The sequence below is a fragment of the Dipodomys merriami genome, unplaced genomic scaffold (assembly GCF_024711535.1).
Source record: "Dipodomys merriami isolate MVZ:Mamm:240054 unplaced genomic scaffold, mDipMer1.0.p SCAF_28, whole genome shotgun sequence".
Classification (NCBI taxonomy): Eukaryota; Metazoa; Chordata; class Mammalia; order Rodentia; family Heteromyidae; genus Dipodomys; species Dipodomys merriami.
In genome coordinates this window covers 1,230,475-1,251,927 of record NW_027204270.1, presented here as the reverse complement: position 1 = coordinate 1,251,927, position 21,453 = coordinate 1,230,475, and the positions used below count along the sequence as shown (strand labels likewise).

At 63.9% G+C, this 21,453-nt stretch overlaps 1 protein-coding gene across 2 annotated transcripts in view; it reads right to left on the bottom strand.

Moving 5' to 3' along the window:
- Positions 1 to 69: 69 nt before the first annotated feature.
- The window catches only part of Plch2 (phospholipase C eta 2), a 39,412-nt gene continuing 18,028 nt past the window's right edge, over positions 70 to 21,453 (bottom strand). For both annotated transcript variants that reach the window (XM_070037160.1, XM_070037159.1), the window contains 14 exons: positions 19,532 to 19,703; positions 19,169 to 19,276; positions 17,526 to 17,684; positions 11,171 to 11,269; positions 9,725 to 9,807; positions 8,793 to 8,890; positions 8,515 to 8,697; positions 8,053 to 8,160; positions 7,469 to 7,593; positions 7,309 to 7,393; positions 6,983 to 7,129; positions 6,609 to 6,688; positions 4,270 to 4,561; positions 70 to 1,725 (listed from right to left, as the gene is read on the bottom strand). In XM_070037160.1, the coding sequence (XP_069893261.1) occupies positions 476 to 1,725; positions 4,270 to 4,561; positions 6,609 to 6,688; positions 6,983 to 7,129; positions 7,309 to 7,393; positions 7,469 to 7,593; positions 8,053 to 8,160; positions 8,515 to 8,697; positions 8,793 to 8,890; positions 9,725 to 9,807; positions 11,171 to 11,269; positions 17,526 to 17,684; positions 19,169 to 19,276; positions 19,532 to 19,703 (2,989 nt within the window). In that variant the 3' untranslated portion in view covers positions 70 to 475. The remainder of the gene's footprint in view (positions 1,726 to 4,269; positions 4,562 to 6,608; positions 6,689 to 6,982; positions 7,130 to 7,308; positions 7,394 to 7,468; positions 7,594 to 8,052; positions 8,161 to 8,514; positions 8,698 to 8,792; positions 8,891 to 9,724; positions 9,808 to 11,170; positions 11,270 to 17,525; positions 17,685 to 19,168; positions 19,277 to 19,531; positions 19,704 to 21,453) is intronic.

Sequence of the window (21,453 nt, the reverse complement as noted above, 5' to 3'; positions counted from 1 at the left end):
CAGGCCGCCAAGGGAGCCTGGACGGGGTGGCTGAGGAGTGGAGGGGCCCGGTGAGCACTGCAGAGGGAGCAGACGCCAGTGTGTTTATTGGAGTTTACAAAGTCTTTAAAATGTCCAGTCAGAACAAGCCGAGTACAAAGTTGGGGTGGGGACAGGGACAACATCCTGTCACTCAGGGTGTGTCACGGGCATTCTGGGGACAGGCACACATCGGGCTGGAGAGGGCTGGAGACTCAGGGGCACGCTGGCTTACTGCACGCCCCCGGGGCCAGACGCCAGTAGAGCAGTGGGAAGGGCTCGGCGTGTCAAAGTTTGAGCCTCTTCTCTATCCATCGTAAAATGTGGAGCTGGCGCCCGGGCCGCCCCAAGGACCAGCAGAGGACTGCAGTGCCTCCCTCCCCAGGGGCAGGCACAGGAGGAAGGCCGGGGCGGGGACAGCAGCTCTGGGCACCCGCCCGCACCCTCCCTGCCCGCCTCAGGCTTCCGGGGAGGCCCGGCCCACACAGGGGGTCAGCGCCTTGGCGGCAGCACCACACAGCAGCGGCTCTGGGGCCCCCTTGGAGGGGACTGGCGGGTCCACGCAGCCCTCATGGCCCACGGAGCAGGCGCCCTCGGGGGTGCCCCGCTCCTCTTCTGGGGGTCCCAGGCCTCGCAGCCTCTGCTGCCGCTCCTGGGCCCGGCGGGCCCGGCTGGCGATGGCACGCACTCGGCTCTGGCTGCGTGAGGAGGGCCGCCTCAGGAAGGCCGGGGCCCCGAGCCCCCCCTCCCCGCCGGGACTCAGGCTGGTGGGTGAGGTGATGTCCTCGGCTTCCTGGAAGCCGGTGAGCCAGCGCAGCTGCTCAGTCAGGGTGTCTGTCCGCACCCCAGGCCCCGTGGGGCGCGGGGCCGCCCCCAGAGTGCCCAGGCCACGGCTCAGGCTGCGCGAGCCGCTCTCCAAGCCAGGGCCGAAGTCGTCGGCCGTCAGGTCCCCCAGGCTCTTGGACTTGGCCGCTGTGGGGCCATCCTGCGGGCCCCCCAGGGGGAGGCCGTGTCGCCGGGCCCGCAGCTGGTCCGCACTGGGAGGCAGCCGCTGGCTCGCGGCCTGCAGGTTGGGGTTGGATTTGCTCTTGGTCACCGGAGGCGGGTCCCGGCGTGTAGCGGAGGCCGAGCTGGACCGAGAGGGCAAGCGTCCGAACGGGACCCCCAGCAGGCTCTCGCAGCTGCGCCCCAGGCCCAGGCTTGGAAGGGACAGGTCAATGACGGTGTCGCTGGAGGACATGCTCGAGGACGAGGACACGCTGTCACGGTGGCTGCCAGGCTCCAGCCGCTGCCACAACCGGTCGCCGCCTGTGGCATCCGAGTAGACCGAGGGCGCAGGGGTGGGCCCGCCCGGGAGCCGCCAGGCGCCCAGGGGTTCTGGGAGCACCTGGCCCTCACTCTTGGCCCTTCGGACCCTGGGCCGATGGCCCAGGACCTGCGGGAGGGCCTTGCCGTCCGTCCCCCAGGGGCCTCCACCACCGTGCAGCGTGCACAGGGCCTCTTTGTTGTCCCCCGTCTGGACCTGGAGGGGCGCGGAAGCTCCCACTCTGCCCCCAGGGCCCGTGGGGCCCCGTGGCCCTTCACGGGAGGGGCCGGCGGGGGAGGCCGCCCGTGGCGGGGGCCCAGGGCCCAGCGCTGGCTCCTCGGCGATGGTTTCCAGGCTGCGCGGTGGGGAGACGGGCCGCTGCATGGGGAAGAGGCGGGCATCTGGGTGGAGGGGAGAGGGACAGAGGGAGATGCGGATGGAAACGGTGCAGAGAGATAGGGAGCACAAAGGGAGGGCAGAGAGAGAAAGGGGAGACGGAAAGACACAGAAAAAGGGGGATGGCGGGAGAGAGACAGAGGCAGAGAGATCGGGCAGAGTGAGGGAGGGACAGGAAAAGGGAGGCAGATTGGGGAGAGAGAGAATCGAGTCAAGGACTGGAGGCCCCCGACCCTGTGCCAAGGTCAGGCCCACCCCAGGTCCCCCCCATCCCCCACTGGCCAGCCTGGCCATCTGTGCACACCCAGCCACTGGGGCCAGGGGCAAACAGGCCAGATTCACGGGCCCCAAGCCACGCAGGGTCCACAGGGCAGCCGGCAGCCGCTCAGGGTGTTCTGGAGACGGATGTGGGGGCGAGGGCTGCACACAGTGTGTGGGGTGGGGGTGGTGGGCATACAGGGCGGGCGGTGGGGTGACGAGATGCACAGGGTGCATGGGGGCGGGGTGACGGGGGTGCACGGGGTGCGTGGGGGCGGGGTGACGGGGGTGCACAGGGCGCGTGGGGGCGGGGTGACGGGGTGACGGGGGTGCATGGGGTGCATGGGGGTGGGGTGATGGGGTGACGGGGGTGCACAGGGCGCGTGGGGGTGGGGTGATGGGGTGACGGGGGTGCACAGGGCGCGTGGGGGTGGGGTGACGGGGTGACGGGGGTGCACAGGGCACATGGGGGCGGGGTGACAGGGTGACGGGGGTGCACAGGGCGCGTGGGGGTGGGGTGACGGGGTGACGGGGGTGCACAGGGCACATGGGGGCAGGGTGACAGGGTGACGGGGGTGCACAGGGCGCGTGGGGGCAGGGTGATGGGGGTGCACAGGGCACATGGGGGCGGGGTGATGGGGTGACGGGGGTGCACAGGGCGCATGGGGATGGGGTGATGGGGTGACGGGGGTGCACAGGGCGCATGGGGATGGGGTGATGGGGTGACGGGGGTGCACAGGGCGCATGGGGATGGGGTGATGGGGTGACGGGGGTGCACAGGGCGCATGGGGATGGGGTGATGGGGTGACGGGGGTGCACAGGGCGCATGGGGATGGGGTGATGGGGTGACGGGGGTGCACAGGGCACATGGGGGCGGGGTGATGGGGTGACGGGGGTGCACAGGGCACATGGGGGTGGGGTGATGGGGTGACGGGGGTGCACAGGGCGCGTGGGGGTGGGGTGACGGGGTGACGGGGGTGCACAGGGCACATGAGGGCGAGGTGACGGGGGTGCACAGGGCGCGTGGGGGCGGGGTGACGGGGGTGCACAGGGCGCGTGGGGGCGGGGCCCATTACCTGGCACTTGCAGCTCTCAGTCCCTAACTATGGAGGCCGCACAGGGTGCAGGGACAGAAAGGAGAACATGGTCAGCAAGGGCTGGGCTGGTGGGTGGACAGACGGACAGCAAGGCCAGGAAGGGGCAGGGAGGAGGCGGTGGAGGCAGGCTCGGTGCAGCTCCCTCCCACCTGGACTCCAGTGACCAGGTGCAGGCCAGCGGCTGGGGCTGCTCCCGCTCATCTCCCCCCTGAACTGGCAGGGCTGTGGGCAGCCAGGGCACCCAAGCATGCGGGGCCTGGCCCTGGGGCTTTGCCGTGCCGCCCTGGAGGTGCTGGGTGCCACCCGGGGCCTCCAGGGCGTCTGGGGTGGCCTGCAGCTGCACCCTGACTTGCGCGGGGCTCCGGGGAGGGTTCTAGGCAGGCCTGGAGCCTGGCCCTGGAGGCAGACACGGTGGGAGCTGAAAGCCCCCAGACCCAGGAAGGTAGGCCCAGACCGGGGAAGGCTTGCCGGAGCCTGCCCAGAGAGGCCTGGGGCCCTGGGCCCTCTGTCCGCCTGGGGGCCAGATGCACACTCCCCTGGCCCCACCCCACAAGGCACCAGGGCTTCTTGGGCAGAGCGGAGGGGCCAGAGGCCAAGCGGAGGGAGCGCGGCGGAGCAGAGGCACACAGCACAGCGGGCGGCAGAGGTCCAGGCATGCCAGGTGCAGGAGGAGGTGGCAGGCCTTACCCGTGGAGAACATGGGGGAGTGGCTCCTGATCTCCTCCAGCTTTTGAACGAACAAGGCGTTCATCTCTCCCTGCAAGGCCCCCTGCTGCCTGTGGGGGCCCTCGGGCGGGCAGAGGGCCCCCTTGGGGCTGCCTGGGCTGTCCGGGCTGCTGGAGTCTGAAGACGCAGAGCCGCCGCCACCCGGCCCCTGCCGCGGGGCCCTGGGGCCCTTGAGGGCCTCTCTGCTCCTCCCTGGGGGGGCTCCGGGGCCCAGGGACTCCCCCCGGGCCCGGGGCTGTTGGCTGATGGCCGCGTGCCCGCCCACAGGCCCGGGGCTGGGTGGCCGCTCCCTGCGCAGACCCTCGGCGTCCACGCCGGCACAGGAGCCCACCACACACTTCATGCACGTGGCAGCCATCCCCGCAGGTCCCGGGCCCTCCGGGGCACGAGGGGGGCGTGCCCGGGCCGGGCTCCGCCCTGCTGCCGCTGCTGCTGCTGCTGCTGCCGCCGCTGCTGCTGGTGCCTTACCTCGGGGGCTGCTGCCGCCCGACCCCCTGGGAGCCGGGGCCTCGGGGGCAGGGCTGGGGGCGGCCACGTCGTCCGCCGCCCCCTCCGAGCCCACGTCCTGAGTGCCCAGGGCCAGCTCTGGAAAGCCCTTGCGGCTGGGCTTCTGGCTCTTGGCCGGGGCGCTGGCCGTGCGCCGCAGGAGCCGCTGGCTAACGGAGGGCCGGGTTGGGGGCTGCCCAGCAGCATGACTGTCCAGCGAGCCTGGCTTTGGGCCGCGGAGGAAGAGACCTTTTAGTCCCAGAGCCTGCTTGACCTGCAAGAGAAAGAGCCTGCATAGCCAGCCAGCGCGCGCCTGGCCACTGTGGACAGCTGGAGCGGCGGTCCCCGGCTGCCTTCCTCGCTGCCCGGCCACAGGACGCGGGGCCGCAGCAGCTCCATCGGGCCGGCAGGACCCCACCCCTCAGACTGAGATCCTGCCCCTTCTCCAACTCCAGAACAAGATCAGAACAAGGATGGGGAAGACAGCTTGCCCGGGTTCTCTCAGGGCCAGGCCTCCACCCTAAACCAGCCACTGCGCTCTCCCCTGTTCCTCAGAGCCGCAGGCCCGTCTTCGCCAAGGGCGGCATCCCCCCTCAACGCCTCCCACCACGGGTGCCCGCAGCCAGGAAGCAGGCTCAAGGGCTGCAGGGAGGCCTGGTTTCCATGGCCCTGCCTGGTCCCCAGGTGCTGATTCTGGCTCCTGAAAGAATTGCCCCTCCCAGGAAGTCCTCCTGAATTCTCCCGGGCAGTCATCAGTCTCGCCTGCTCCCTGCTCCCTGTCCCCCAAAACCCTCCTGGTCCACGGCTGGCTCCCCGTAGGACCACAGTTGGGCTGGGGCATCTGGCCCGCCAACACCTTTCCTGGATGGCTGGGCTGGAGACCCCTGCCCAGGGCACCGCTGGAGGGGGCCATGACCAGAACAACCCTCATCACATGCCAAATACCCGTGCCCCAGAGACCCCACGCACCAACCACGCCCCCCAGATGGGCTGTGCCGGTGCCAGCAGCCCCGAGCCCAGCGCCCAGCGGGCGTGAGCCCTCTGGGGGAGGTGATCATGTGGCTAGCACTTGAATCAGCTTCCCGATTCAAGATCCAAATCCAGTGCAATTTGGTCACGGTGGCTGGAAAGCCATTTAGAGGGAGATCCAGGATTCAGATTTGGAGTGGCGGCGGGGACGCCCCCTTGGGAACCCTGGTGTAGACTGAAGAGAAACGACAGCAGGATGGACAGACTGGGGAGCAGGAGGCGGAGGGGGCAGGCGGCCCAGGGCGCCCCCAGAGAGTGGCACTCGGAGGAGAGGGCAGAGGACGGGCAGGCCTGGTGTGGAGGGAGGTTGGCCGGAAGCAGGAAGGGGCCCTGGCCCTGGCGAAATCCTGGATCTGCCTCATAAATGCCACTCTCTGGCTGAGGATGGCCCAGGAGACCCCGGCGCCCTGTCATGACCCGTGTTGCATGAGCTGACAATCTCCAAGATGCTACCAGGAATCACAGATGCTAATGGGGGCGCAGCCTGGCATGCAGGTGAGGCGCCACCGGGATCCACCGTCCCGCGGCACCCGGGTACCTTCAAGATGCCTAACAAGGCTGTGCTTCTAAAGGTAGACTTGGGACATAGAGAAGCCCACTGCAAGACCAAAGAGACAGAGTGAAGGCAGGTGAGGCGGTGCTGGCCAGGGAGGGGCCCACGGCCCTGGGTGACAGGCAGACACACCACACACAGAAGGACGGTATCAGAGGACCGGAGACATCTACAGAGCCTCCAGGTCCCCGGGCGCAGCAAGAGAGAGAAAGTCAGTGGCAGGCCAGGCAGAACCGAGTGCCAGCCGGCCTGGGCCCTGAGGGGTGCCAGACATGTAGAACGGGGGCGGGGAGAGCCATGGATCGAGACCCCACCTCACCCTGGCCCGGGGCTAGCAGGGGCTGGGATCATGGGCAAACCCAGGGAGATGCCTTGCTGGCCACTCTGAAAGTCGAAGCTGAGGGAAGGCTCTAGAAAGAAAAGGAGAGCCACAGGAAGGGACCCTGTTCTCCATGGTCCCCGAGAAGCCGGGTGGGCCTGGGTGAGGCCACCGAGAGAGAGGTCTCGCTAGCAACGCCAAGAGCAGGAGGGAGCCCCCGGGCGGGCAGGGACGGACCCCCGGCCACGTCCACCTCTGGGCAGGGAGGCCAAGCACTGCCCGCACCTGTGTCACACGTGGAGGAGGCCCGCGGAAGGACTGCCAGGCCCCGGCGGCCCAGCAGGCTCAGGAGCAGCCGTGGGGCGCTGCTGGGGCCGGTACCGCCCTTCCCCAGCCACAGCCCCCGCAGGTGCCGCTCACCTTACCGCTGATGTCGCTGACAGACACGTGCACGAAGATGGACGCCTCTTCCATCCCTTCCAGGTACACGTGCCGGTAGCCTGGCAGAGCAGGGCGCCGCGTGTGAGGGGCGTGCTCTCCCTCCAGAGGTCCTCAGGCCCTGAGTGGACCGGGGAGCGGGTCCCGGAGGCTCATCTCCGCCAGGCTTCCGCCGGCCTTGCTCTGGGGTGACCCCACACGCAGCGCCCGCCCTTGCCCACCCCTGGTCTGCCAGGCCAGCTCCGTGGACGCCCGCGGTCCCAGGCCCACCCGCAGCAGACGTCACCTGCAGGGAGGAGCCCTCAGACTCCCCAGCCCCCCCGGGGAGCCCCCCAGCGCCCAGGGCCCCTGCCCACCTGGCATCATGCTGCTGAAAGCTAGCGTCCTCTGGCCAATGAAATCCCGCCCAATGGGGTCGTGGTCCCAGACCAGGAAGCGGATGAGTGCGATCTCGGGCATGTGCACGGTGAACACCAGGGTCTCCTCCCACATGGGGTTGAATCCTACAGGCATTGGGAGGAGGGCCTCCACCCATCAGAGGGGACCCACACTGGACGGGTCCCGGGCACAGGGCAGGCGGCCCAGCTGCCCCCTGGGGTCGGTCTGTCATCACCGACGCAGAGCGATGACAGCCTCGGGCCCCGGGCCCAGCGAGCTCCCCCGCCCCGCCCCAGATGCTCACCGTTGTCATCCACCACTCGAGTCTGCTCCTTGCTGCAGTCCACCGGGAGCCCGATGACCTCCACCTCCACGAAAGGGTCGATGATCTGGGAACAGGGTGAGGAGTGGAGCCGGGCTCAGGGCCCCCACGGCCCGGCCCACCCGTGGGAGCTCCTCTCTACCTCTCCACGGTCACCCAGCATGGAGTCCCGGGGCTTGGGCAGCTGCTGCCCGCTGATGATCCTCAGAGCCAGCTGCTTCTTGAGCTGCCCGGGCAGCGGGTCCTCCGAGTTGGGGTTAAAGACACCTGGGAGGATTGTGGGCATGAGGCAGAGCCACCCAGGGGCTGGGGCGGGGCGGGGCTGGGTGGGGCGGGGCTGGCCGGGGCTCCCATCATGCTCCTGTAGGCTGGAACATCCCGGCAACGCCACATCGCAGCAAGTCAGTTCAACACAACCAAGACGGAGTGGGATTGGAAGGGAACCCTCAGGCTGAGCTCCCAATGGGCCTTGCGAGGGTGGCTTGGTCCACAGCACCTGGGCCTGCGCCCCACAGACAGCCCTAGATCCCTCCAAGAAGTCCTGCCCTGCATCTGGAGTCCCAGAGCCCGGGGAGGGGAGGACTGCCTAATTCCCCACTCCCAGGCCCTGGCGGAGTTGGGGTCCTTTGCTGGGCACCTCCCCACAACACTCAGCATTCTGGCAGCTGATTCCACCCATCCTGCCCCCCGTCCTTCCCCCCAGGGTCCCGAGGCGCCAGGCCTTACCCTGGCACATGCACGGGGGCTTGAGCACATAGCCACAGCCGCCATTGGCACTGAACTTGGCGCGGTTCAGCTGCAGCATCCTCCCCTCAGACTGGTAGTTCAGGGCAACTGCAAAGGGAGGTCACTGGGCTGTGGGGGTCCGCCGTGCCAGACCCCCGCCCTGGGCTCCATGTGGCCTCTCAGCAAGGGCTCTGGAGCTCAGCCAAGAGCAGGGGGCCCTGCATTCTGTCAGAAGGATCCCAGGCACCCGACACGCTAGCCGCACAGGCGCAGACCTGGATTCTTTCCCAGCGGGCCTGGGGTCTCAGCGTCCGCCCTGGCGCTGGCCTAGTGGAACTGGTGACAGGCCTAGATGTTCGCCAAAGCCATGGTTGGGTAAGGGTGAGAGGGCGAAATGGATGGGGCCCCACTTGCGCACTCCTAACTACCCCTCCCCCCCCCCGCCGTCAGCTGAGCACCCACCCATCTGGCAGCCGGCATTCCAGAAGGGCTGTGGGTTGTAGTTGCTGGAGTCCACGCGGTAAGAGGAGGGGTAGATGCGGGAGAGCTGGCGCTGGTTGAAGCGCAGGTACTGGGCTGGCCTCTGCTGCAGGATCTGGTGGGCCTTGGTCTCGCTGAAGGATGTCACCTGCCAGCTGGACGCCACTGTGGCAGTGACTGCGTGAGTCCGCACTGCTCTGGACTCGTGCGGGCTGGGCCGGGCCGCCTCCCACACCACCCGCCCGCCACGTGGCCCTCACCCTCCGTCTCCACGTCGTGGGAACCCACGGACTTGGTGTACTTCACCAGGTCGGAGAGGGCCCGGGACAGCTTCATGGTCTTCTTCTGCCTGGCCGTCCTGTGGGTGGCAGGGACCAGGCCCTTCAGAGCGGGCTGGGGCCTGGCCTGGCAGCTTGGCCCGGACCCCGGGCCGGGCCCTCTGCTCTCCAGCAGCCGGGCCTCGAGACGGTGTGCAGTGGGGGCAGGCAGCAGCTCTGCCCAGGGCAGACAACCAGGCCACATGGGGACCATGGAAAGGCACTGCTGGGCATGGCCTGGCGGGGAGCTACCAGTAAGTGTAAAGGTCCTGGAACTCATCAGCAGGTGTGGGGGGGGGCAGGGGGGCTGCCAGCCATGGGGGAGTGCTGAGGGATGTAGTCAGGTACCACAGGGAGAGGACCTGGGGGCGAGGGTAACAGGGACTATGTGCAGCCCTGAGAGAGAGAAGGGAGGGGAGCGGTGGGGGTGGGGGAGGATGATTTGGGGGCCTCCAAGTTGGAAGTGGAGGTGTGAAACGCTGGTGAGACCCGGAGATGCTCTGGGAAGCCGGCGGAGACGCGAGCAGGGCCTGGGAGGGCCAGGAGCAGATGTGGCCCTGGGCAAGGCGTGGGCCGGGCGCTCGGGAAGGGGTGGGAGCTACGTCCTGGGAGGCGGAGCAGGGCCGGGGGGTCCCTTGGGATCAGGCGGCCCAGCCCTGGGCCCCAGCTGCAGAGTCCTAGCCACGCACAGGTCTGTGCCCCAGCCCAGCCCCAGCGCCTCAGCCCCCTCTGCCTCCTCGGAGGTCTACGGGGCGGCGGGGGGCGGGGGGAAGCACCCTGACCAGCCTCCCAGGGGCACCCTGAGAGATGGGTGAGGGGTCCGTGGCTGGCGGACCCTGGGACTGGACAGAAGTCTGCCACAGCAGGGCACTGACCCTCGGCTCTGGCCTCCCGGGGCGTCCAGGTCTTCGTCTCCCTCTTCCACGCTGGCCGCCTTCTTTATCTTGCTGCCCTTTTTCTGTGAGGAGCCCGAGGTCAGGCCAGGCCAGGGCCCAGGGCAGGAGGACGCAGGAGACGTTCACCCACCTCCCACCCCCGTTCTGATCTGCGTGTCCTGCTCCACCTGGCCCTGGCCCTGGCTCCATAGCTGTAGGCTATGGAGAGACGTGACCAGAGGGCCACCCAGACAATGGCTCCTGACCAGCCCTGGTCCAGCAACAGCTTGCACCTGGGGTGGATGGAGAGGGCCCCATGCGCAGGACCCCCTCCTGGGGTGGGTGGAGGACCCCATGCGCGGGACTCAGTCCTGGGGTGAACAAAGGATCCCATGCGCAGGACCCCGTCCTGGGGTGGACGGAGGACCCCATGAGAGGGACCCCGTCCTGGGGTGAACAGAGGACCCCATGCGTGGGACCCCGTCCTGGGGTGGGTGGGGACCCCGTGCGCGGGACCCCGTCCTGGGGTGAACGGAGGGCCCCATGCGCGGGACCCCGTCCTGCAGTGGTTGAAGGACCCCATGCGCAGGACCCCGTCCTGGAGTGAACAAAGGACCCCATGCGCAGGACCCCGTCCTGGGGTGGACGGAGGACCCCATGTGCGGGACCCCGTCCTGGGGTGGACGGAGGACCCCATGAGAGGGACCCCGTCCTGGGGTGAACAGAGGACCCCATGCGTGGGACCCCGTCCTGGGGTGAACAAAGGACCCCATGCGCAGGACCCTGTCCTGGGGTGAACAAAGGACCCCATGCGCAGGACCCCGTCCTGGGGTGGACGGAGGACCCCATGCGCAGGACCCCGTCCTGGGGTGGACGGAGGACCCCATGAGAGGGACCCCGTCCTGGGGTGAACAGAGGACCCCATGCGCAGGACCCCGTCCTGGGGTGGACGGAGGACCCCATGAGAGGGACCCCGTCCTGGGGTGAATGGAGGACCCCATGCGCGGGACCCCGTCCTGGGGTGGGTGGGGACCCTGTGCGCGGGACCCCGTCCTGCAGTGGTTGAAGGACCCCATGCGCAGGACCCCGTCCTGGAGTGAACAAAGGACCCCATGCGCGGGACCCCGTCCTGGGGTGGATGGAGGACCCCATGCACAGGACCCCGTCCTGGGGTGGATGGAGGACCCCATGCGCGGGACCCCGTCCTGGAGTGAACAAAGGACCCCATGCGTGGGACCCCGTCCTGGGGTGGACGGAGGACCCCATGAGAGGGACCCCGTCCTGGGGTGGGTGGGGAGCCCGTACGCGGGACCCCGTCCTGCAGTGGTTGGAGGACCCCATGAGAGGGACCCCGTCCTGGGGTGAATGGAGGACCCCATGCGTGGGACCCCGTCCTGGGGTGGGTGGCGACCCCGTGCGTGGGATCTGGTTCAGAGCTCCGCTCACCTTGCGCTTGGAGAAGCTGCTCATGAGAAGGCGGTTGTTCCGCCTGCCGGTGCTGGTGTCTTCCCCAGACTCCACGTCCTCCTCGGCCCTGCTCTGCCCCTAGGAGACATGGGTACAGTGTAAGCCCAGACTCAAACCAGCCAGCCAGGATAGGGCAGCTCCCTGGTGGCCCCAGAAGGCCTTCCTGGAAGAGGATGACCTGAGCCAGCCCCAGAGCAAGGTGGAAAGTGGGCTGGGATCAGGACAGTGGGGCTGGGGACTGGACAGGAGGACCAGAGTCAAGACAGCAGGACAGACTAGGGTCAGGACAGCAGGACTGAGCAGGGTCAGGACCGGAGGACGAGGGTCAGGACAGCAGGATGGGGTCAGGACAGCAGGACAAGGTCAGGACAGCAAGACGGGGTCAGGACAGGAGGACCAGGGTCAGGACTGCATTATTGAGTCAGGACTATGTCCAATCACACGCCCCCACCAGCGTCTCATAATGTGTGGTCTTAAACTCAAGGACGCCATTCTGACATTCTCTTCTGTGGGAGAGGACTGCTGTGAACGCGTTTCGGCTGGGATTCTCCAGCTGAGCCGGCAGAGGCCATGCTTGCCGGGGGGGCTCTGATCACCTGCCTGGTCCCCTCCGCAGACCCATCACACAGGGCTGCTCCCTAACGCGGCCCAGCAGCAAGCAAGCTTCCTACCCACTGGGTTTCGAGCAAGCCCCCTCTCAGCCCCAGCCCACAGCCCAGCCACCACCTCAAAATCTTTGCAACCATCGTGAACTTGTTCCCACTGAGCCGTGGGGAGACGGCGCCCCCCTGGCTTCTCCAAGGCCATGGCAGCCTCCCCTCCCCCCCCCAGCCAGGCTAGCCCTGCGCAGGCACACCCGGCGCCACCACTGAGCTCAGCGGGCCCTGCCCCACCGCAGCCTCTCCCGGGGATGGGGGCTCTGGACAGACGTGCGTCTGCAGCCAGGTAACAGCCGGGGGCAGACACGGCACATGCACCCCTGCACTGCACAGGTGAGAGTGCCAGCCCAAACACCCAAACCTGCACACACGCACGCACACACCACACACATGCCCACACACAGACACACACAGACACACCCGCACGCACACACCACACACATGCATATACGCTCAGAGACACACCCGCACGCACACACCACACACATGCATATACACTCAGAGACACACGCACGCACACACCACACACATGCATATACGCTCAGAGACACACACGCACGCACACACCACACACATGCATATATGCTCAGAGACACACACGCATGCACACACCACACACATGCATATGCGCTCAGACACACACCAGCACGCACACACCACACACATGCATATACGCTCAGAGACACCCGCACGCACACACCACACACATGCATATACACTCAGAGACACACACGCACGCACACACCACACACATGCATATACGCTCAGAGACACACCCGCACGCACACACCACACACATGCATATACACTCAGAGACACACACGCATGCACATACCACACACATGCATATACACTCAGAGACACACACGTAGGCACACACCACACACATGCATATATGCTCAGAGACACACACGCATGCACATACCACACACATGCATATACACTCAGAGACACACCCGCACGCACACACCACACACATGCATATACACTCAGAGACACACACGCATGCACATACCACACACATGCATATACACTCAGAGACACACACGTAGGCACACACCACACACATGCATATACGCTCAGAGACACACCCGCACGCACATACCACACACATGCATATACACTCAGAGACACACACGTAGGCACACACCACACACATGCATATACGCTCAGAGACACACCCGCACGCACACACCACACACATGCATATACGCTCAGAGACACACACACACGCACGCACACACCACACACATGCATATACACTCAGAGACACACACGTAGGCACACACCACACACATGCATATACACTCAGAGACACACACGTAGGCACACACCACACACATGCATATATGCTCAGAGACACACACGCACACACACACCACACACATGCATATACACTCAGAGACACACACGCACGCACACACCACACACATGCATATACGCTCAGAGACACACACACACGTAGGCACACACCACACACATGCATATACACTCAGAGACACACACGTAGGCACACACCACACACATGCATATACGCTCAGAGACACACCCGCACGCACATACCACACACATGCATATACACTCAGAGACACACACGTAGGCACACACCACACACATGCATATACGCTCAGAGACACACCCGCACGCACACACCACACACATGCATATACGCTCAGAGACACACACACACACGCACACACCACACACATGCATATACACTCAGAGACACACACGTAGGCACACACCACACACATGCATATACACTCAGAGACACACACGTAGGCACACACCACACACATGCATATACGCTCAGAGACACACACACGCACACACACACCACACACATGCATATACACTCAGAGACACACACGCACGCACACACCACACACATGCATATACGCTCAGAGACACACACACACGTAGGCACACACCACACACATGCATATACACTCAGAGACACACACGTAGGCACACACCACACACATGCATATACACTCAGAGACACACACGTAGGCACACACCACACACATGCATATACACTCAGAGACACACACGCACGCACACACCACACACATGCATATACGCTCGGAGACACACACACGCACACACCACACACATGCATATATGCTCAGAGACACACACAGACATGCACACACCACACACATGCATATATGCTCAGAGACACACACAGACACGCACACACCACACACATGCATATACACTCAGAGACACACACAGACACGCACACACCACACACATGCATATACACTCAGAGACACAGACACGCACACACCACACACATGCATATACGCTCAGAGACACACAGACACGCACACACCACACACATGCATATACACTCAGAGACACACACGTAGGCACACACCACACACATGCATATATGCTCAGAGACACACACAGACATGCACACACCACACACATGCATATACACTCAGAGACACACACGCACGCACACACCACACACATGCATATATGCTCAGAGACACACACACACACGCACACACCACACACATGCATATGCACTCAGACACACACACACACATACACCACACACATGCATATACACTCAGAGACACACACGCACGCACACACCACACACATGCATATACACTCAGAGACACACACGCACGCACACACCACACACATGCATATACGCTCAGAGACACACACACACGTAGGCACACACCACACACATGCATATACACTCAGAGACACACACATAGGCACACACCACACACATGCATATACACTCAGAGACACACACGTAGGCACACACCACACACATGCATATACGCTCAGAGACACACACGCACGCACGCACACACCACACACATGCATATACGCTCGGAGACACACACGTAGGCACACACCACACACATGCATATACGCTCAGAGACACACACGCACGCACACAGCACACACATGCATATATGCTCAGAGACACACACAGACATGCACACACCACACACATGCATATATGCTCAGAGACACACACAGACACGCACACACCACACACATGCATATACACTCAGAGACACACACAGACACGCACACACCACACACATGCATATACACTCAGAGACACACACAGACACGCACACACCACACACATGCATATACGCTCAGAGACACACACAGACACGCACACACCACACACATGCCCACACACAGACACACACAGACACACACAGACACGCACACACCACACACATGCATATATGCTCAGAGACACACACAGACATGCACACACCACACACATGCATATACGCTCAGAGACACACACAGACATGCACACACCACACACATGCATATACGCTCAGAGACACACACAGACATGCACACACCACACACATGCCCACACACAGACACACACAGATACGCACACACCACACATGCCCACACACAGACACACACACGCACACACCACACACATGCACACACAGACACACACACGCACACACCACACACATGCCCACACACAGACACACACAGACACGCACACACCACACACATGCCCACACACAGACACACACACGCACACACCACACACATGCCCACACACAGACACACACAGACACGCACACACCACACACATGCCCACACACAGACACACATTGCCTCAGGAGCACACTGGACACGGAGCGCAGTGCTGAGTGCAGGCCCCACACCAGACGCACCTGTCAAGTGCAGTTGGTGCGGCGTGAAGCTCGCCCCGCCGCTCTGAGCCCCACCCCTGCCTCCTGCCTCTGGGGGTCATCTCCAGAGCGGCTGACCCTTCCTGATGCCCATTTGGCCTTGCTGGCTCCGCCCTCCTAGTCAGCAGATCCCGCAGGCCCTGAGCCCACGGCGCAGTCACAGAGTCTGAGGTCCGGGGCCACCAGGGGCTGATCGGCCTTTAGCGACGTCCGTGTCCCCGGCCGCAGCACATGGAGCGGCAGAGTTGCATCTGGTATCACGGGAGCTGCTTGAGGTAGTGTGCTGAGGGGCGCTTCCAGCATCTCCCCCAAAGCACTGCCGTCACCAGCCACACGTGGCCACAAGCAGCAGAGAGAATGAGGCCGGAGGATCTTCCCCCGGTCAGGAGGGCCTGTGCTGGCCTCACGGAGGGTGGCAGGGCCCCCAGCAGAGGGGACAGACACCTACGCTGCTAGGATCTCCTAGCCCACTAGTGATCTGCCTGCTACCCCCCGGCATTCTCACAAGGAACCCCCCTGAGGTTCAGGTATGGAGGGGCTCGCAGCCTGCCCCCGCCATAGAAAGGCCCAAGGAACTCCAGGTGGAATTGTCCCACACCGATCCTCTCTCTGCCTGGACCCCCCACCCCAGGGGATTCCTGGCTGGACAGATGCCTGCCCGCGGACCTCCTGGTCACTCTGCACTCCGCAGATCCCCGCCGCCCCAGGGATCTCGTGCCGGGAGAGACCTGGCGGCGTGGGGCCCCCTGGGTGTCTCAACAGGAGCACAGGACCAGCAGCCGCCAACGTGAAGGAGCCAGGGCTCGGTTGCTCTCCTGTGCGCCCCGAGCGCCCCCTCCCCAGGAACGGCTTGCCAAGGGACATCTGAGTCTAACGTCACTCCCCACCTGGCTAGATGGAGCTGCAGCTGCTCTGTGCGAGATGGGTGCTTGGCATCAAAGACACAGGAAGGCTGCGTGCCCGCGACGGGGCCCGCGTGAGCTCTGGCAACATGGGCTGTGGGTGAGCACACGGACAACCACCTCTAAAAGTACCGGGCCCAGCAGGGGCCACACCCCCAGCGCATCCCCCCCAGCCATGGCCTGCAAGACGTAGGTAGGTGAGGTAAGCAGAGCAGACCCCGGGCTCTGGGAGATGCCGCAGCCTGTTTGCCCTGCACACCCCCTGCCCAGTCCAAGGCCAGCTGTCCACCTGTCACAGCCACCCCGGGATAGGCCAGCTGCGCACCTGTCACAGGCCAGCTGCTAACCAGCTCCTTTGTAGGCCACCTGGCTGATACAGCCGTCCTTCAAGGCTTGCTGCCCCTCCAAAGTGCTCCTGACCACTCAGCCTGGCCCCTCCCCAAACACCTTCAGCAGGCCCCCGGTGAGCATCGTCCCCACTTGGCTGGCCCTGTGCATCTGGGCGAGTCCAAGGAGTGTAGCTGTGTCCCCACCAGCTGGACCGCATGAGGGACCGGCTGGGATTTGAGAACCTGCTGAGCCCTCCCTGCCGCTCTGCCACCTTCACTAAAGCAGGCAACGCTCCACTCGCCCTCCACCAGGAGCCGCAGGCCTCCCGAGGACACCATGTGTGTGCCAGGTGTGTGTAGAGTGTGCACAGGCATGCAGGACATGTGTGTGGGCCGGCAAGTATTAGCCAGTGTGCACAGAGATACATGTATAGGCGTGTGTACAATTCTGTTGTGCAGAGATGTGTTGTTGCTGTATGTATGTATATAAGTGTGTGCATGAATGTGCGTGCATGCGTGTGCACCGCTGAAGGTGTGGGCACAGGCATATGTGGAGTTGTGCACAAGCAGGCATGCACACGTGATGTGCTGTGTGTGTGCGTGGGGGCGGGTACAACGGTGTGTGTGTGGTGCCATTATTTGTTCAGGTCTGCAGGTGCAGGCGTGAGTGCAGGGTGTGTGCACACGCCCCGAGTCCCTCGCGCAGCCCACTGCTGGCTCAGGGGTCTCACCTTTTTGGCCTCGGCTTTGTGCCCGAGTTTTCCAGGTGGGGGCAGCGTGGAGACAGTGAAGTCGTTGGGATCCTCGCAGTCACGGATCTTTGACTCCTTGATGAGAGAATCCAGCTTCTTCTTGGCAATGCTTTCCACACGCTTGCGGTTGGTAGAGGCCTGCAGGGGCCCGGAGCCAGCCGTTGGCACCGTCCCCAGGTCTGCGGGCAGCGTCAGGTGACAGCCCCCAGGGGACCTGCGCGCGAGCGCGCGCTCACACACGCGTACACACACACACACACACACAGCTCACAGAAGCTGCCACTGACCACAGGGCCTGCCGGCAGGCCGCTCCAAGCAGAACGTAGGCCCAGGCCCCCGGGATGCACTCAGTGACAATTCTGTCTGAGCTGCAGCTGACAGCTTGTGTACAGGCGACCCGCCCCGTGGGTCTTTGCAGAGGTGGGGTACACAGCTGACTACTGACACTGACTACCATGCCCTGCTCCACCGGGAGAGGATGGAGGAGAGGAGCAGACGGGAGGGGTACAGGCTGGACCTGGCAGCCCGTGTGGGGGTCCTCGAGGGAAGGCTGGGCTTGCACGCACTGGGGCAGACCCCGGATGCCCAGGGAGCGGGCACCAAATGGACATCACAGTGGAGGGGTTTATCACCACCCCGGGCCAGCTGGAGACATGGCAGGTACACCCAAGCCAGGAAGAATTCTGCTGCCTCAGGGCGTTCAAAAACAATTAGCCAGCCCTGGCCAGGAAGCCACCCGCCTGCACAATTATTTTCCCATCCAAAGGCCCTCAGGGAGGAATCAAGTGTGCACTGCCTGGAAGAGGCAGGCTGAGCACGGAGCTCAGAGCAGAGACACGAGTCACAGCGCTCCCGCCCACACCGAGGCTGCCCTCCACGGCCTCGGAGGCCGGGCCCGCCGTGGGGAGGAAGACACGAGGTGTCCCACTAGCGTGACGTGCGTGGGGCCGGGCAGGCTCATCCAGCAGAGGGCTGGCCTCGGGGCTGGTGCAGGTAGCCAGAGGAGCACTGGACACTGTGTGCAGATGGGATTGGCCAGGAAGCTCTGGGGAGTCCAGCAGACACAAACAGTGCAGAACGATTTCCCTCCCTGGCCCCGCTCAGCGAAGGGTCAAGAGGACCAGGCCAAGGGCCAGGCCTGAGACGGGACGGCAGCAGGTGTGTGGCTGACCCGGGGCCGGGAGCGTGGGATTCATGGCTCGTGGGGTGGGGAGGGCACTCGGAAGACCCCACAGATCCCAGCCAAGCCCGTGGTCAGCAGCTAGCCCCTAGCTCGCCCTGGGGCAGGACCAAGGGCTGCTCTCAGGGACATAGTCCCCCCCCCGCCGCCCCCCGACTCCCAGGCACACCGCCTGCCCTCGGCCCCCGACTCCCAGGTACGCCGCCCGCCCTCGGCCCCACACACCCCCACACGCCGCACACCCTCGGCCCCACACACCCCCGCACGCCGCACACCCTCGGCCCCACACACCCCCGCACACCGCACACCCTCGGCCCCCGACTCCCAGGCACGCCGCAAGCCCTCGGCCCCCCCCCGCACGCCGCACACCCTCGGCCCCACACACCCCCGCACACCGCACACCCTCGGCCCCCCCCCAGCACGCCCTCGGCCCCACACTCACATCCCCATTGAGGAGCTTGCAGTCCTCGTCGATCTCATCAGCGCTATCTTCATCAGACACCTCGCCTTCCTCCGCATCCTCGCTGATGGTGGCGGGGAGCTTCTTCCCCTGGGGAGGAGGCAGACAGTGGGAGGGACGGGACAGGGCAAGGTGTGGGGTGGGGTAGGGAATCCTGGCTGGCACCCGTAGGAGTAGGGGAGGGGCTCTGGAACCTCAGGGCAAGGGCCGGGGCCAGACCAGAGGACCTGCTTCCGTGTGCACACGTGGGCCTGTGACTGGACGGCTGCCAGAGGTCGATGAGACCAGGCCAGCGAGGGGCACCGCCACCCTCACCCCGGACGCCTGGCCGGGTGGCAGGCTCACCTTGACTAGGATCTTGCCCCTGAGCGTGTGTGGCGAGGGTAACGAGGTGGCGTCGTCCCCGCTCACGGAGGAGAGGTCCAGCTTGTCCCCGAGGATGTCCGTCAGATACTGGGCCATCTTCTTCTGCTGGACCACGCTGCAGTGGTTCTCAATGGAGAGGATCACGGGATATCTGGGATCCCAGGGAAGAGCAGGGGTGAGGCCAGGCTCCCGCCAAGGATGCGCGAGGCCCCACAGCTACGGGGCACAGGTCACCTCTCATTGAGTCTTTGCCAAGTCTGCACGCAGGCAGCCAGCTGCTTCCCAAGGTGACGATAAGGGAAATCAAATCAGTGGGTAGAAAAGGAGCGGGGAGAGCTTAGAGGCAAGTAAAGATAGCATGAGTTTTGGTGTTTTTTGTTTTATTTTTGGTTTTTTGCTTTGATTTTGGTCATGGGGCTTGAACTCTAGACCTGGGCGCTGTCCCTCAGCTCTTCAGCTCAAGGCGAGCGCTCTACCTCTTAAGCCACAGGGTCACTTCCAGTTTTCTGGTGGTTCATTGGAGAAAAGAGTCTCAGGGAGCCAGGCACCGGTGGCTCACACCTGTCATCCTAGCTACTCAGGAGATCTGTGGATCATGGTTCAAAGCCAGCCTGAGCAGGAAAGTCCTTGAGACTCTTATCTCCAATAAACCACTCAGAAAACTGGAAGTGGTGCTGTGACTCAAGTGGTAGAGTGCTGAAGAGCTGAGGGACAGCACCAAGCCCAGAATTCAAACCCCATGACCAAAAAAAAGAGTCTCAGGGATTTGCCTGCCCATGCGGCTGGCTTAGAACCGCGATGCTCAGATCTCAGCCTCCTGAGTAGCTAGGATTGCAGGCGTGAGCCACAGGTGGGAGGCTGGTATTTTGTTTTGTTTAGTTTTTTCCCAATTAAAAACAAACAAAGGCAATTGGAAACTCTAGGAAAACCAAAAGAAACATTTGAAAAAGAAGTCATAGCCTTACATATGGCACAGACTAAGCAATGCATAGAACATAACCAACATGATCCCTTCGACCTGCACACCAGAGCAGGAGCCTGTGAGTGAGCATAAGGTCCTCCAGTCTCGTGGAGGAGACAGGCCTGGCGTGCAACATCTGGGTGTTATGTGGGGCCACTACCACCTGTCCCGAGAGGTAGGAGGCTGTTCAGCGGAAGGTTTTCAGCTTCATGTTCATTTTCACCTCATGCGCATTTCACTTCGATTTTTACCCAAAGGCAACCATGCTCCTCTTAGGAAACACACCCAGGCCAAGAGGGCGTGGAATGGAGAGAGAAACAGGCAGCCACAGGCTGGGGAGAAGGCATGCGAAGATGGGGCTACAGTACTCATCCCCTTATTTCTTAGGCAAGAGACAGAAACCTAAAGCCTGGAGCTTGGGGTGCGCAGTAAATATGCCGGCCGCGCCCGAGGCGCCGGCGGCACCCTCGCTCTTTTTTATCGTGACCACAGGAAACGGGTGTGTTCCAGTCACCATGCCAAGAGCATCGCTGTCCCTCCGCCCGCAATTATTTTGATTTCCTAAATCCATCTGGCTTCGGCAGCTCCTTCACTCAGCTCCTTTCCTTCCTGTAAAGCCTTGTTTATCCAAGGCTCAGAAGAAATGCCACCAGTGCGGGAGGCAGGTTTCCATTTCCAGAGCCCAAATTGGATTTTCCTCAGCGGTATCTTCAGCCACAGCTGAGTGACAGCAAATTGAGTCTGGACACAGAATGACTTCTCGGGAGTAATTAGTGCTGGAGCCACGGCCGTGGCGGGCGGCGGGGCCGGGCGCTGCCTCCCAGCAGGCGTGGACAGACCCCAGCAGGCCTGCCCACAGCCACCTCGGCCTGTCATGTGGCCATCGGTCCTTCGTGTCCCGCCCTCCCCCCTCCCGTCTCCTGCCTCAGAGAAAGTCGCT